The 16,247-nt window shown below is 39.2% G+C and overlaps 1 protein-coding gene across 1 annotated transcript in view; it reads left to right on the top strand.

Moving 5' to 3' along the window:
• The window catches only part of eva1aa (eva-1 homolog A, regulator of programmed cell death a), a 75,762-nt gene that overhangs the window by 24,883 nt on the left and 34,632 nt on the right, over positions 1-16,247 (top strand). The window contains exons 4-5 of the mRNA XM_075459495.1: positions 1,469-1,621; positions 11,275-11,418. Of these exons, the coding sequence (XP_075315610.1) occupies positions 1,469-1,621; positions 11,275-11,418 (297 nt within the window). The remainder of the gene's footprint in view (positions 1-1,468; positions 1,622-11,274; positions 11,419-16,247) is intronic.

Below are 16,247 nucleotides of genomic sequence, written 5' to 3'. Positions count from 1 at the left end.
ACTGTTGCCCATATGGACAAAGGTTTGCCAAGTTTATTTTTTATACTGGCAGGTTCCAGGATAGTGCTGCATTCAATGACAAAGGAGAATCAGAATTTCCAACTTTCGTCAGGGAAAAAAAATGAAAGAAGGTCAATAAGAAGTCAAATATCATGTCGAGAGGTTTAATATAAGCAAGGTACTTGCAGAACATATTAAACTTGTTTATTTCTGTAGTGAACTATTACACTACTGATGAGATTTTGTTAATTGCAAAGCAAAAAGCAAGCGCAAAAAATTTTGATTTCCTATGTCCGATTAACAGCAGGGCAGCAGCATTTGGACTTGAAGCTGGGTGGAGATAAAATAGGTGGGCTGGGATTTCTACTGTAATCTTAGAGTATGATGTAGAAATCCGCTGCAAATCTGAACAGCTCATTGAGTGCCAGAGTTGTGTTTTGTTTTCTTGGAGTTGGATTTTCCTATTTCATTTAGAAAAAGTAATGTGTACTTTGTGTGCTTTTCCCTTTATCCCTCACCCCCCACGTGAGCCAGGAAGCTCAGAGTGTCACTCCAGAGGTGAGCCACAACAGTGCAGTAATCCCACCCAGATTCTGGCATCTATTCGAGGCACAGGGCTACGTTGAGCCATGCCACACTGAGCTGTGTGAAACTTTTCACTAGAGTGACCACAAGTGAGCATTAATCCACTGATCCCCTGCCCTCCTCACTTTTTCTTTCTCCACTGGACCTCGGGCCAATCAACAGCTCTTTGTTCAATGTCACTTAACCAATGACTTCTCAGGGGAAGAAAGAAAGGCAGCATGGGGTGTTGGTGAGGTGCAGCGTGCAGGTGTCACTGCCTCTGAAAGGAGAGGTGGCTGGAGGATAGAGGATGTGATGGAAAGCTGGGAGTGTGTGTGAGAGAGAACAAGAGTGAATCCATCAGCAGGAAATATCCTGCCCATTTTCTCTGCCCTCTTTATTCTGCATTCCTGTTCCACTCCCCACATGGATGGAGAAACGGCTGCTGTTGTGTTTTTATTTACAGGCCAGTGGAGCTGCTCATTGCTGTCACAGGTCATTTTGGCTGATTGTGTGTGGGGAATGCCTCTGCATGGCTCTACATGTCCACCAAAAAACTCTTTTTTTCAATCTTTGACTGTTTTAACTGAAAGAAACGGCCCTGTGTTCTGTGCTTACACAATATTAATATAAATATGTTTACGAAGATTAAATGATACATTTAGTAATGATTTGCAAATCCATTTTAAAACATATAATCTTAAAAAATACTCTAAAATAGTTTAACTCGACCTGCAAAAGAACAGAAGCATAACTTCACCTTTCTCAAACCATTTTAACTTTCATAATGCAGTAGAGCACCACGTTAGATTAACTCTAACATTAATGACTTAATTTAATTTTGTTTTTTGGCAACACTTTGCTGTATAATTAGTTGTCAACCTGTCTCTCTTCCTGCCAACAGATGAGTATAAAAGTAAGGTGGTCTGTGAGGATGAGAGGATGAGGCTGAGCTGCAAACGGGGTATGCAGATCGCCGTTTACTCCGCCATGTTTGGCCGAACTCAGCAGGGGACGCTGGAGTGCCCTCCTCGCCACAGGAGGGCCCCATCAGTAGGTGAGTTGAGTCGCTCTCTATCTCGCATGGTGAGATTCATCACAGTTCAGTTTCTGGAGAAGCTGCCAGTGTGCTATGAAGAAAAAAGCAAGTTTAACACAGATAGTTGAGAATGCAGAGAAGCTGCAAGCACGTTATGTTAAAAAAAAAAGTGATTTTTACACAATGGCTGGCCCTAAAAAGCTTCTACTTTGTAGGTTACCTCATTTGATGCAACGTTGACTTCCTTTTGAGAAAGCTGCTTTTCCCACTAACAGATTTACACATTATCAAACGTTTTAACTAGGAAAGACGTTTCTTAAAATTCAGTAGTGCAGTATGATTTAGTAAATCACCAGTGTTCTAATACTACTCATGGTAATTCATTTTGTTTGTTAATATCAGCAGAATTAAGTAGTTTGCTAATAGCCCTTTTGTTGGGTTTACACAAGCATCTTTTTTTGCTGCAACTACTGCAACATGTTTGGCAGATTAAAGTGTAAAAAGACCCAACCGGCTCATATCCTGGCTTTTGAAACTGAAAGGGAGGAAGATGTAAGTTTTCCCTGACGTTTGTGAGTTCATAACATTGTTCTGAGGAGGGCACAGCATTGTGCCTTCTATGCCTGACTTGGAAACAAGTCTCACTGCGCAACTTGTTATCGGTCATCTGTCAAAACAATAGCACAGGAGTAGAGGTATTTGTTTCTTAGAGTTTTTCTTTTTCTTAATTTCTTTCTTTCTTTCTTTAAGAAAATAAAAATCTTGCTAAGTGATGTTAGATAAAATAAACATTCATTATTGACAACAGCTAATATTCTGTCAATTATTTAAGGAAAAACATCTCTAAAATCCTTCAAAAAGAAGCTACATGTGAACAAAACTTGCAGAGTAGTTCAAAACAAATTTGTGGAGGGATTGCAAATAGCTGGTTCAACCTCGTCCTTTGTTCTTATTTGTTCTTGTCTTGTTTTGAAGTGATCTTATCCGCTGATTGTACTTAGTGAAGGGCAAGCAATGATTGATAATGATATTATGTATTATTTTGATGTAAATACTGTGGAACGATATGATCATGTGCTTCATTCATGGAATCATTTATGGCGTTAGTCTGAAGACTAGAGAGGAATAGAATTTTTATGAAGACACAAGTTGGGAATCCAAATCAGATTTATGTGCCTGTGTTTGAATTATGTAAAACTGAGTCTCTGTGTCCTGCCAAATGGTCTGATAAATATTAATAATTTGGGAGAGTCATTCTCTTGATTTTTTAAATACGATATATTTTTATTGCCAAGACACTTATGTGAGAAAAACATGCCAGAAGTCATTACCCCACGCAGATGAAAAATTCAACAGTTTTATTAATGACTTGAACACGTCAGGACTCGAACACAGCATTTCAAAACGAATATATGAAATGCTGCCGGGCTCTTAATGCCTGCAGAATTTTTTGTTTGTGATTCATTTATTTCTTTAATCAACTAAAGATGTTGTTGTGGCTTTCCATGGATTCATCGTTTCCTCTATGGCACCTTTGCCTCAGAGGCTGTTAAAGGAACACACACTTGACCTTGATGCCAGCTATTCAAACCTGTTTACACTTATCCTGTAATCTCCCATAGATAATTTACCTTTCAGAAGCATATCACCACTCATCGCACGTTGAGATATATAAAACCACCACTCAGGCTAAGGGAAGGACGACACACAAACATTCACACACTGCCAGAGGAATTGGGTGGAATGTAGATCAGATGTCAGCTGAAGTGCAGATTTTGGCCTGTAGAAAAGGGACATATTGAGTTCCTGACAAGTATGAATGTGTGTGTATGGGCATGTGTGAGTGCACGAGATATACAGATGTACACTTGTCTTTCTTTAGGGGAATGTTAATGACTCTAAGCTTGGATCTATGATATTAAAATACCCACAGCAACCGTCTCTTTGCCTTACAAGTGATTTATTTTGCTCCACTTTTGTTTTTGCTGATGCGTGGTAAGAAATGGACACTGGAGTTTATGTATGTAAACAAGTAGTCCAGTAGCTGGTGTAAGTTACCCGATATGTGTGTATGGGTGTACTTGTTTTTTCTAACGCTTGCCTGCCCTGAAAACTGGGGGCCCACAAAACCTGTTGGGACCTAAATGCTGGACAATATGATTTCAAAAAGCTGTTTCAGGTTAAAGATGAACTTCACAGTCATGGTTAGAATTAAGTACAAGTTGGATTGTTAGGTTTAAGTAGTAATATTAAAGTTAGAGCCAATATTACGTTTTATGTCAATAGCAGGATCCCACAAATCAAGAAAAAATGTGCGTGTGTGTTTGTGTCTGTGTGCAGGAATGTGAGCTGGAAAGCATGAATGAAAGTCTGAAAGAAGGCTAGATTTCATTCGGGGGTGTGAGTGTGTATGTTTCTGTGTGTGTAGTAGTATCTTTATAACAGAGGTGTCAGAATGGGGTTGAAAGGCTGACACAAGCGTCAGTCACCAGGTAATCAGAGACAGATATAAAGAGTACTTTGTGTGAGTATGTATACATCTCTGTGTCTTATTGTACTCTACATGAGTATTGAGGGCTACTTTGAAGCAGTCTCCTCCTCCTACAGATGGATCAGGAATGTGCAACAGGTAGAGATTGCAGCTGAGACTGGGAAGGCCTCATATCTGGTTTCAGACTCAGGATTAAATACAGTAGCTCTGAGCAGTGATGGGAAATGGACTGAGATTAAAGCAGAGGAGAAGCCGTGTTTATTGTGACAAATCAGCTTTGCGTGGGTTAATATCAACTGTCCATCAGACATACACAAATGCCTTTTTGTTCCTGTTTAGTCGCTATAGGATTTTTGAACAGTGTGTGCGCACTGCAGCCACCCACATCCACCTCCCCAGGCTCTTCCAGACAGACTTGTGGTGCTACACTGGGATTTCCCCTGTCAGCTCCATCTTTGATGTGGCTTCCATGTCACCAGGAGTAGGAATAGAGGGTGTCTTGAGTGACAGCTTAGACACACAGTGTTAATTATGTTCAATGCTTTTGCCCTCCGAAGGCGGTATGATGTCTCGTGCATTTATGCATGTCTGAATAATCTTGTGCTGTCACATAATGAACACGTTTGTTTTGGACCTATTTTGATTTTATGTTTCTTTAAATTTGTGTTTGAATGTGCCAACAAGTTAGGTTGTGGTAATTTCTCCTGGCAAGCTCATTGCTTACTACAATAAGTGTGAGATCCCTGATCCCACACTCTGCTTCTACCTGCCCGGGTGCACTGTGCATAGTGTCATGTTGAGGGATATTACAGTAGTTTTCTTGTGCACTGTTTTCACTACTCATACAGTATGTTCTATGCACCAGCGATCTTGACAATCGGTGGTAGATTCTTCATTGGGAACTAATGTCCAAAAACGAAGCAAATTTGACTTGATTCTGAATTTTGAAGTCTGTTTACTTCCACGCAGAGATGAGAGCAGCTGTCTGGTTACCTGTTGAATCTGAAAGCCCTGGAAAAGTAAACCAAACAAAAACAAGTGCGTACAGAGGCATGTGCTCACAAAAGTAAGACCTCTTTGATCTAGTCTCTTCCTTGGTTTTGTGGTGCAGCTCTTGGCGTTGATGGAGAATCCTCAAAGTAAAGGGGCCTGCCTCAGCCCTCCTCTCTCATCTGCCCCATTAACATCACACACACCTCTTGACATCTAAATAGCCCCCCCATGCTTGGCATGCAGGATCTCAGACTTTTTTTTTTTTCAAATCCCTTCAGGAAGGCCACAGTGCTTTCACTTTTGAGTGCATAGATCAAAGAAGATATTTCATACTCATATGCACAGGCTCGTTGGTCTCTCAGATAATCACGATTACGCTTTAGAAGCCAAAAATGCACAGCTGTAGTTAAAATTTAGGGCTTTGCTTTTGGATGCCTGTTCCAGTTGTGTGGTGTGATCTGTTTCACTGTAACTCTTGACATCATAAGAATATGGCTCTGATACATACAGAACAGATAAATGACATGTCAGTGCTGGTTTTGACTTTGCATTTGGGCTTTAAAAGAGTTACTGTTTTCTTGTGTTGACTTTGGAAGTAGTTGACATATTCTAGTCACTTGATTTTTGTTGGTGACTCTTTAAACTAAACTTTGCTTCAGTAGAAATAACATCCTTGGCATTTGTGTCTTGGTTACCAAGAATTTCACATTGCATACTGGTATGCTTTGAATTATAGCAGGTTCATGCATGACTTTAGTGATAACACACATGCATAGGGTTGACTGTTTTCAAACCAAGTGCCTCTGATTCTGTGGAATGGTTCTGGCATAACCTGCTATCAACTTACAAACACAGCAAAGAGCAACTCTTTGCATGTATGTGCGCATGTTTGATTGTGCAAGAGGCCTTAAAGGATGTTCTGCTGAATACTTTACATTTAGAAATAATGTATCGTATGCTTAAGTCAACTGTGTCATAGTGAAACGTATCTCTTCTGCAGGGAAAAGAACATTTACAGTAACTGAGTGCGGGGGGAGAATGGTTTCAAATTCTTTAATGGCATCCACAAAAAGCATTTGGTAGTTTTTTAATCTATCACAGCATATCAGCATCATGTTGCCTATCTATGACTAAGATTTAACAACTTAAATGTCCCTATCAAATGATGCATACTGTAAAGCAGGTGAGTCAGAGTGAAAGAGGAGATGAGAACTTGTGACAAGGTTGTCCCACCATTGTCTTTGAATTCCCGGAAAGGTGTGGGTGGGTGGAAAAACCAGGAAGAGTCTTATGGAAATTTCCATGGATGTACTTTGTGTGGATGTGTATGTGTTTGCCAGTTGAAAACACTGATAGTTTTGTCAGACTGCCATCCAGAGCACATACCAGCATATACTATACTGACAATACACTCTGTCTACAGTTTTTTAGTCTGAATATAAGGGCTCTGTGACAAGTGAAACTTTCTGTTGGATATGTTATTGTTATGCTATTTCTTATGTGAAATGATGGAAGCTTTTTAAAAGATCTTGAAATCTGAGAAACTGGTACACAATCCAGCATTGATACTTGTAACAATCAATGTTAAATGTTTACGACAGATGACAGATGTTCCAGAAGCTGTGAGCTTAGATGCTGCTGGTACAGGTAGCATATCAGCACACACTTTGAAAGCACGCAAGACAGAGAATCAAACAGCTGGAACTGATGTGTTCTCTTCCTTGAATTGTCTTTTTACTGCATTAGCAGCTAAAGTCAGTAACTTTTACAGGAAGTGGGTGATAAGCGACTCATTCAAGAACAGCACTTTGTTCATATTTTCGTATTTGTGGCTTGATGTATATGACCTTGGTCTTTCTTTCCTTTTGCAAACTGTCATCGGTGAGAATAAGTGACTGTATATAAGTGTGTTTGCCCAGGAAACTCCTCCCTTTTCTCAGTCGCCACTTTTCTTGACTTTAGACCCTCCTTTCTGAACTATAGGCCTGTTCTTGTTGTGGGGAGTAGAGAAGGGTGGGTGCACAGGCTTGGAAAATGGTTGAGGGTAAAGGTTAGAGGTAACAAGGGTTATTCATGCCCTCATGTGTGTGTAAGACCGAGGACTGTTGTATGGTTGTCTATCTCCGTTAAAACCACTAATGAGAGCCAGAGGAGGTCAGACCCTTAGGAATTCTCTTTTTAAACTAAATACCATGTATGTACGTGTGTGTGTGTGTGCGTTTGAGTTAGTGGACAAAGACTACATGCATGTCTCCATCCTCTTGTATCACAAAGTCTCTATCAGTTTCTGAACCCCTTCAGCCCCACCAGTGTTCTGTAAGCCCCGTGGTCGACTAATCACCCTTCCAGGGAATCAAAGCTTCAGCTAATGGGGAGCTAACTGTGAGTGGACTCGCTTGTCAGGGAGGATGTTTTCATTTTGGCATACAAGCTCAACTAAGCCCTCTGGGATGTAAAAGAGAGGACGGGAGAAAATTAAAGCACATCACGAGGAACAGGACGATGTATTGAAGTGTTTACACATGGACACAGAGATGATCACACTCACAGATTTACACTCGCACACGGATCTGCACAGAAGTCTTTAGTTTTGTCCAGGAATCAATAAATACAGCTTTTTAAAATACGCTGTCTGAATGTTCATTTATATGAATTCAAGATAAGCAGCAATCAACAAAGCAAAAAAACTTTCTGAAACAAAATATCAAATACATCCTCAGGCACTTTAAGGCCGAGAGCAGATAATAACCAGCTGATAGGAATAACAACCTCTTCTATTCAATGTTTCCTTGCTATATATTCCAAAATGCTGCTGCTTCTGATCTGTCCTCGGGATGCAGCACTACATGTGATGCAAGGCAATACTCAGATGATCATGATACGCAGTCATTCTGTTGAGTTTCATTGCTTGTTTTTTAGGGAGAAAATAGCCTTTTACCCAAGCTTGGGAGATGGAAAAAATAGATTTAATTTAAGCATTCAAACCTTCTAAGGTCCTTCTAAGGTTTTACCTATCACGACATTGAAAAAAATATTTATTTGACAAGACCTGAACTGAAATGCAGCAGCAGTGCAAAACAGTGTATGTCCCATGAAGCTTGTAATACCAACTTTAGCTGCAATAACTTATAATACCTATTTAGTCCTGTGTTTGGATCCTCCTATTCCCATCATGGATTTTGACACTCTGGAAATTGCACATTTTGACCCTGGTGTTGAATTTATTGGGACACCCACTTCTGGGAAGATTGGCAAGATGAATGTTGTCCACTTCTTAATAATCTTTCTCTGTGTAATATGATGGAGTCAAAATTGTTTAGAAATGACCATATAACACTTCCAGGATTGAGGGCAATAACAATTGCTTCTCTAAGATCCTTGCTGATGTCTTGATGACGTCCTTAACATTGTATTAACCCACACCTGCATGCTCCAGACCATCAAATTGCCAAAAGGTCTGCATTTATATAGTGTGTTACACTTTCTGATGATCAGTTTATTAAGTGCATTTAATTGCACTTAATTAGCAGCACCTGGCTGTACCTTAGGACCATTTTATACCTAAGGTATAACAAAGGTATCCGTCTGCTGTGCTCTTTTATTGCTGATTTAATTAGTTACTTGTTGAGAAGAATAGTGAGTTTTATTGACACTTAACTGACATTTTTTTATAGTCAAAACATTGTTTTCTGGGAATAATAGAATAAGCAAAAATAATTAAATGTACAATTTTCTGTCCTAGTATCTTGAGAGCAGAATTCAACAACACTGTTACTAAGTTTACTTGAGACTAATTTCAAATTGCAGATGATATGAGTTCATGTGTTTGAAGTGACAGTGGGAACTGTGTAACCTTTGAGGTGTGTTGCCTCTTATCCAGTTTCACTCACTGGTTCCCACAGGCTTCCACCCCACTACATCCTGGTTGGGAATTCCAGTGTGTCAGCTCAAGCTGGGATTGTCCGGGTACCCATATGAACCATGTCAAAAGGGACAGACACTGATGCATGCTCACAACATGGAGAAAGTTGATGCAATGCTCACACTGTGACCTGGAAACCTACATGATTTATTACACCAATTTTATTACAAATGTTAACCTAGGCTAAAGCGTAATATTTCTTAATTATAAAACAGGATTGCGCAATTAGGGCCCATTTCAAGAATTCCCAGTGTTGACACAATGCATGACCACCAGATTGCCCTCGTACTCTTCCTGACTGTGACGTTTGACCTTTGACCCGTGCCATAATTTGTTGTGGCCTGTTGACGTGTGAGCCAAGTCTTAACCAGTCTTTTTCCTTTTTACTGAATTTGGTCTCGGTGGGGCCCACCAGGGGAGACAGTGTAACAGCGCAGTGTCCACTTTCAAAGGCTCATTTCCTTGTGTTGTTTTTGGAGGTTTAGATGGACCTCGGAGACCTGAGAGGCATCCATGCGAAACCAAAGGCCCATCCACATTCCCGCAAGATGCTACATGACGTTACTTTGGCTTTATTTGTGGTCCTCACCCCCCTGTGTTTAGCTTCACCGGAGTTCATCTTGAGAAATGTAGAAGTCACATGGGTCCATATCACCCCACATGGGTTATATCATTAAGTGCTCTCAATTTTGATTGTCAGATTGTCGTGATATAAAAAAATTCACAAATTTATAGTTTCTGAAGCATTTGCCTCTCACAATAAATTGGCACTATTTGTCTTAAACGTTCACAATCAGCCTCATCTGTGCATCCACACTTGACTTCCCAGATGATGAGAGCTGCAGATGAGAGGTTCTGGAGGAGCTGGCATGCGCTTAAGCGATGATGCATAGAGGCCCATCTATTACTCTGATCTCCACACAAGCACATACATATGCTGTATCAGGTATCCTTTTGACAATGTATGGCCCCAGGAAGGTTTCTCTATGTGGGTCTGATGTGGACAGAGGCTTCACCATGAGAGCTGAGAAGGGAGGGAGCGTGTGAGGGTTAATGTCTGTGTGTCCTTTGTTGTTGTTTCGAAAGAGCTACAAACAGGAAGGTAGAGAGTATTTGAATAACATTTTTACACTTTGTTTCTGGCAGTATATTTTATGAGATCAAGCAGGAATAAGTAACTTGTCACATACAGCTTTTAGAAAAAATAAATAACAAATTAACCAATCAGTGAATTAATCAATGTGTTCACGGAATTAATAAGAAATAAAACCTTAAATTGATATATTTTTTTTATTATTATTTTTTGTCATTGCCAAATTTATTTCCAATTTCTCTAAATTGATCTCTCATATTCAAATGAAGGAATGTGGTTATCTGATCAGTCAGTCAAACAAAGCAACAGCATCAGTCCCAGGTCAGATCAACGACGGCGTTTATCCAATCTTGTGCACACGCTGGTAACTGGTACTGCAGCTCTGTCTGACTTGATAAGATACCCATGATCCTTCATTGTAGTTTTAGAGATGAAATCAAAAGTATCGTGAAATAAATGCGGGATTATGATTTCCTTAAAGTAACAGTGTGTTTTAAGTAAAGAATTCTTTATTGGGCTATATAAAGGTTTCCATTTGAATTATAAGTCTGTATCCCTGTTTAATCATTTGCACTGCTTTGAACATGTAAAAGAAAAAGGATAAGTCTTCATTGCACAGGTTCCTCTGATTTCCTGCTTAGATGTCAGGAAAGAACAAAGAAATTAAGAAATAAAATTTTATTCCTATGACAGTGGAAACAAAGACAATGTTTACCCACAGTACTTGTAGGAAACTTATTTCAAAGAAGGCACCAGAAATTTCTGTAGCTATGACATGTGACCTCGTTGTAACCTGTTGCTTGAAGCCTTATTGATAAAATGTCTTAATTTCCTTTACTTATAACTTCAGCAGCAAAGAAAAAAACATTTATATTTGTGAATATGTCAGGTGCTGCTTAACATTGTCATTGAATTAGGACTATAGATGTTTTCTTTGCACATTTACTGCAGACAAGGAAATCAGCATATTTTGGCCCTCTGGGTTTGAACATCACTCAAATCATTCAACTCATTAGACAATCTTTTCTTTCTTTTCTAACTGATCATGCCAACTCTTCTTCATTGTGGAAAAATATTCAAAAGAAACCGATCACAATATCGTTGAAATTATTTCACTTGACTCGAAAATGTATTGAAGGTGATCATGAAAAGTATTTTCTCTTGTTTGTCAGAATGCCACTCATCTGTGGCCCTGCAGGTTCTCACTGCTCGCTGTCAGGGAAAGAAAAGTTGTCTGGTCCGAGCCTCCACCAGAGAATTTGGAGATCCATGTTACGCTGGCACCAGGAAGTACCTCAGTGTCATCTATACATGTGGTGAGTCACAAGTCACCCTATCAGAGGGCTTCATTTTCCTTCCACCAGGGGGTGATATTCACTAACTGATCTAATGTATGAGTGAAATTATTGGCACAAAGATAGGTTCTATTACGTGCAAGAAAATATCATTTTCACCATATATAGGAGTTAAAAGGATGTCTTTTAGGAGTTCCTTAAATGTGGATCTGTGATCTTGGTTTTGAGTGAATAAGTCAGTTTTTCTCAGTGGGAATGTGCTTCAATAGCTTTTCAAGTTATTCCCAACCCCCCAAATGTTGTTGGGCTTACATCTTCTATTTTGTCTTTGTACCTATAGATGAGGGATAAATGGGCTTCCTCCTTTATCTTTTCCCCTACAAGTCATTAACCACATGCTTGAAGGCTGAAAAGCACACACACACATACACACATACATGTTATCCAGATGCCTCAACCACCAGGAATTGATCAATCAGCACCATGGCATGGAACATCTCAAATCTACCAAAACCACTGGGCCAGAGACCCAAAATCAGACAAGGTCTGCTCTAAGACTTGGCTTGTTCATGGGATTTTTTAGTTCTACTTTTTAGGTCTAGATTTTACTTGATTGTTATCCGTTCTGAAAGTCGTTCTTTGGCACCACTTAGGTATGTAGATTCATATGTGTGGACTGCATATTCTGCTTTTCTGCTACAGCTCTTTTAAATCCTTGATTCACTGTATGAAATGTATCCGGAACTTCTGATCTGAGTTTATGGCTTGTTTAATGTCTATTATGAAGATCGTCCACCTCTGGATCATTAATCTCTAAGTACATTCAGATAGTTTTCCATAAATCCATCCTATCCTTATCTTAGTTGCAACCAGATAGTGTAGACAAAAAAACAGACTGTCCAGCTGTGTTTATGCAGTCATTTGGCCTGAATCTCTGTCTGGCCACGCTTATCTGTCATTGATAACACAACAAACTGTCCTAACAGCTCTGGTGCTGACTTAGCTTGATAGGCGAATGAGTGTTTGCAAGTCTTAGGAACACAACTGAGCAGAAAGAGGATGGATATGGGATGGTAACACTTATGGGAGGGACATGTTATGAAAGAGAAGGGTGGGTACTCATGGTTGCGGTGGGTGTTAAGAGGTTAGAATATGAATAAATCTGCAGTAGACATGACGTCACTGTTTGCTGAAGGCTCTCGCAAAGTGGTAATTTTGGGCGATTCTCTTTCAATGGTGAGTGACTGTGTGTTGGAATAGTGGATGGAGAATGTCTGTCTGCTTATGGTTGATAATATTTATATGAATGTAAGTGGTTGTCTGAGAGTTTATATCCCACTAAATGGTTTGTATGGGTCACTCTGCCCTGAGGAGCTGTTTTTCTACTGTGAATCTTAGACTGTCCCAAAAGAAAAGCTGTTTTAGAGGCATGTGCAGCCTGCCAGGAACATAATAATTGAAGCAACAACGTGTTATGAGTGTATATGTTTGTAGGCATATGTATATAAGCATTAGGCACAAGTGCTTATTGATTTACTGTATGGACTCGTTATCAGCCTCAGCTTGCCTGTGATTTATAAAGCTGCTGAGCTCCAGCTCTTTCCTCACACAGCCTCAGGGATGGACTCTTTTCTCAGGAATAACACAGGGGCAAATGGCCTGGAACCTGCCATCAGCATCCCAGCAGATTACACACACCCCACACAGCCGTCGCAGTCAGGCTTCATTTACATCCTCTCTCACAGGAGGAAGTCCCCGTGGTTTGTTTGGCAACAAGTTGCTTCAGGACTCTTAATATTTGGCATTTGAATACTTTTGTAAGATGAAATGGAAAATACATTTGTAGCAGTACATTGTACATTGTAAATTATTCATGATCTGAACTTGGAAATATTTACTTTTTATTGTAGCTGCTGGAGAATGATGAATAAGTCTTTATAAGATAATAAGCACTTTCCTCAGCAAGCAAACCTTTGAAGTGTCTTCACTGTTATGCTTTGCTGTCCAAGTGAAAATGCTGGATTGAGAGACTTTATCACTTGTTGTTATTTATCCACTATATTTGATTAAACATCATTTACTTTTCACTTTTCAAAAACATAAGCAGAATGTAAAGGTTGAAAAATATACATTCTGATTTTGCATAAATTAAAGATTTTTGCATGATGGGATGGTGCATTTGGGGTCATGTTGTTGGTATTTTAGATGTCAGTGGGGGGAAACAGCCCACTTTTTCTACAGTGGTTGTTGCATGCTGCTTCAGCATGCATGTGGCTCTGAGTTTTAGATCACAGCGATAACTTTTAATGTACCAAAACATGGTTTAACGACATATTTGCTAATCAGATTATATCAAAAACAATCTTTTCCCTCCCTCATCTCTTTCTTTGTGTCAGTCCCAGAGTCCAGCCTCGCTACCCAGAGCACAGAACCTTTTCCTCCCCAGAGAGGCATTAAAACCTCTGACTTTATATCAAGATGAGGAGGCCCCATTTCCTAAACTTTCCCCCCAAAGCTTTCCATCAGGTGTGTTCCCTGTGGTAAAATGGATCACCCAAAACTCACAACACAGCCTCTTTTGGGGGTTTATGGAAAGTCTAATGAGCTGATCTAATTGCTGAGTAGGAAATTGATTAATTGTAGCTTTTAGCCAGTTACCATGTGATCTGAGGCTGTAGCAGGGGGCTCCATAAAACACACAACTCAGGCATTTCAAACAGAGGTTGAAACCTCAGAATGGAAATAGGATCCCCTAAAAAAAATCCTGATGAAAGTCCATGGATATATGATGGATGTATGTTTTCAGATAAAGAAATAATAGCGTTGCTTTGACTTTTGGACAAGACAAGTCATTATATCTGTTGAACAAACTTGACAGAATCTTAATTATATATCAACTACGAGAGTAATTTGACATAAAAATCTGACCTCATGGTTTAGTGGTCATTGTGGACATTTAGCATTTTTAGAATTTATTATGAGTTAACGCATGTCTATACAACATACAGTATGCTTCCAAATACACCATAGACTGTGTAAAAAAAAACTAAAAAAGCTTTTGGGTCTGAATCGTGAAACCAAAGTGGAAGTGTCTTAAACTTTGTATCTATGTAGAGGAGAAAATGACCCTACTTCTCACTTGACTTGTTTTCTCAATAATAGATATATAGTACAGCGATGCTATAACAGTTGATGCTATAAAATTTTTTTAAAAAGTCCACAAACCAAGAGGTGACTCCACCATGGTAACCTTTTTTTGTTAGAGATCAGCTTTTAGTGACGTGCTGTATGATGCATTTCTGTGCTTTTCTGATTTGTTTTTACTTTTACATGTGATTGTACAAATCTGAAGAACACAAAACCGCATTTAAAGCGCTTCATATGAAACGTGTATAATGTATGTAACATAAGATTTTGGCACTGAAGCTGTTTAGATTCATACCATCGTTTCGTAGCATCACGTAGACGTCTGATTTGTCCCAAATTCATCCAGCTGCGACAGCAACAGTGAACATGCAGATCCAATTAAAAAAGTTAAATCATTGTTACACAATCGCTGATGATTTTCAAGTTCTTGGATTAGTTCTCTTTCTTATGAGAAAACATAAGAATGGACCGTCCACATGTCTAAAACATAGTAGTGTCACAATAAAAGCATAACAATTGGGAGACCGCAATTGTAACTATGTCTTTGTTGATAATAACGCCTAACTATCTATTTCTTATCCCCTTATAACCTTAACCAACCACGAAAGACAGTGAAGTCAAGAAGTAAAAAGCTGATTGGCAATATTTGGTCATTAATGCCAACATCCACCCTTCCTACCTCCTTTGAACATGTCATTTGCCATTTGGTGCATTCGGGACAGTTTCATGTCATGAAAACATTTAAGCTTGTTACAATTTTGAAAGGCTGAAGTATAACAACTTTATAGCTCAGAAATAGTATGTAAATTTACTTTTTTTTTAACCTTTTTAGTGAAATTGATATGTTTTGTGCTGTGGGCCAACATAGCGATGCAATTGTGCTTACTTCATTTGTCATTGTGTGAGTACACAGCACCATAACCATTTGTACCAGCCCGTCAGGCATGCAGGACTCACGGCAGCTTTTCCCTAAACAGTAGGCATTGTACTGCGAAAATGGTGCTGCAATACTACAGGAATAGTGAATAAGTCATACAGGAAGTACAAAATGCATAGACAAATGTAGCTGTCGTTTAATCTTCTCTCCGTTTAACTTTTAATGGCTTTTTAATGCTTTTTTAATGTTTTTTTTTTCCCTGCTTCTCAAACTCTCGCAGTACTTGACAGGTTACAAATATCGGGGGGTGCACAACTGTTAAAAATTTCATCTGCCTGAAGCGCCAGTTATTGTGACGTTAATTTAGGTGCCTGCACCATTCGTGTAGGCGAGAACGGCGAGTATAAACCAAACATGACTTATTTCTTGCTTGAGACCGTGACCGCTTTGGACGTAAAGCTGATCAGTAAAACTTAAAAGGAATAGATGGAAAAAAATTGATTATGTTTTAATTTATCAATATATTTAGAAGTGTTCATTCTTTTTCAATTCTTTTAACAAAATGAAATGTTCATCATTTCAGTGCCTTGTGATATTTTTTATTTCAAAGAATACTCTTTGACTTGAACAGTCTCACTGCACAGAGGGACCTCAGATGCCAGATTTAAGTCACAAAAGAAGTCTAAAAGTTGGTCTTATACATTGGTATGAATTAACTTTCCACTATATGTTTTCAACATTTGTTGCTTAACTGCTCTTTTATCATTAGTGCGGGAAATTTAGAGTAATGCAGGAATAGGGACTGGCAGAATTGTGGCCACTGGAG

Source organism: Odontesthes bonariensis, chromosome 24, assembly GCF_027942865.1.
Source record: "Odontesthes bonariensis isolate fOdoBon6 chromosome 24, fOdoBon6.hap1, whole genome shotgun sequence".
Lineage (NCBI taxonomy): Eukaryota > Metazoa > Chordata > Actinopteri > Atheriniformes > Atherinopsidae > Odontesthes > Odontesthes bonariensis.
This window is presented reverse-complemented; position numbering and strand designations above follow the sequence as displayed.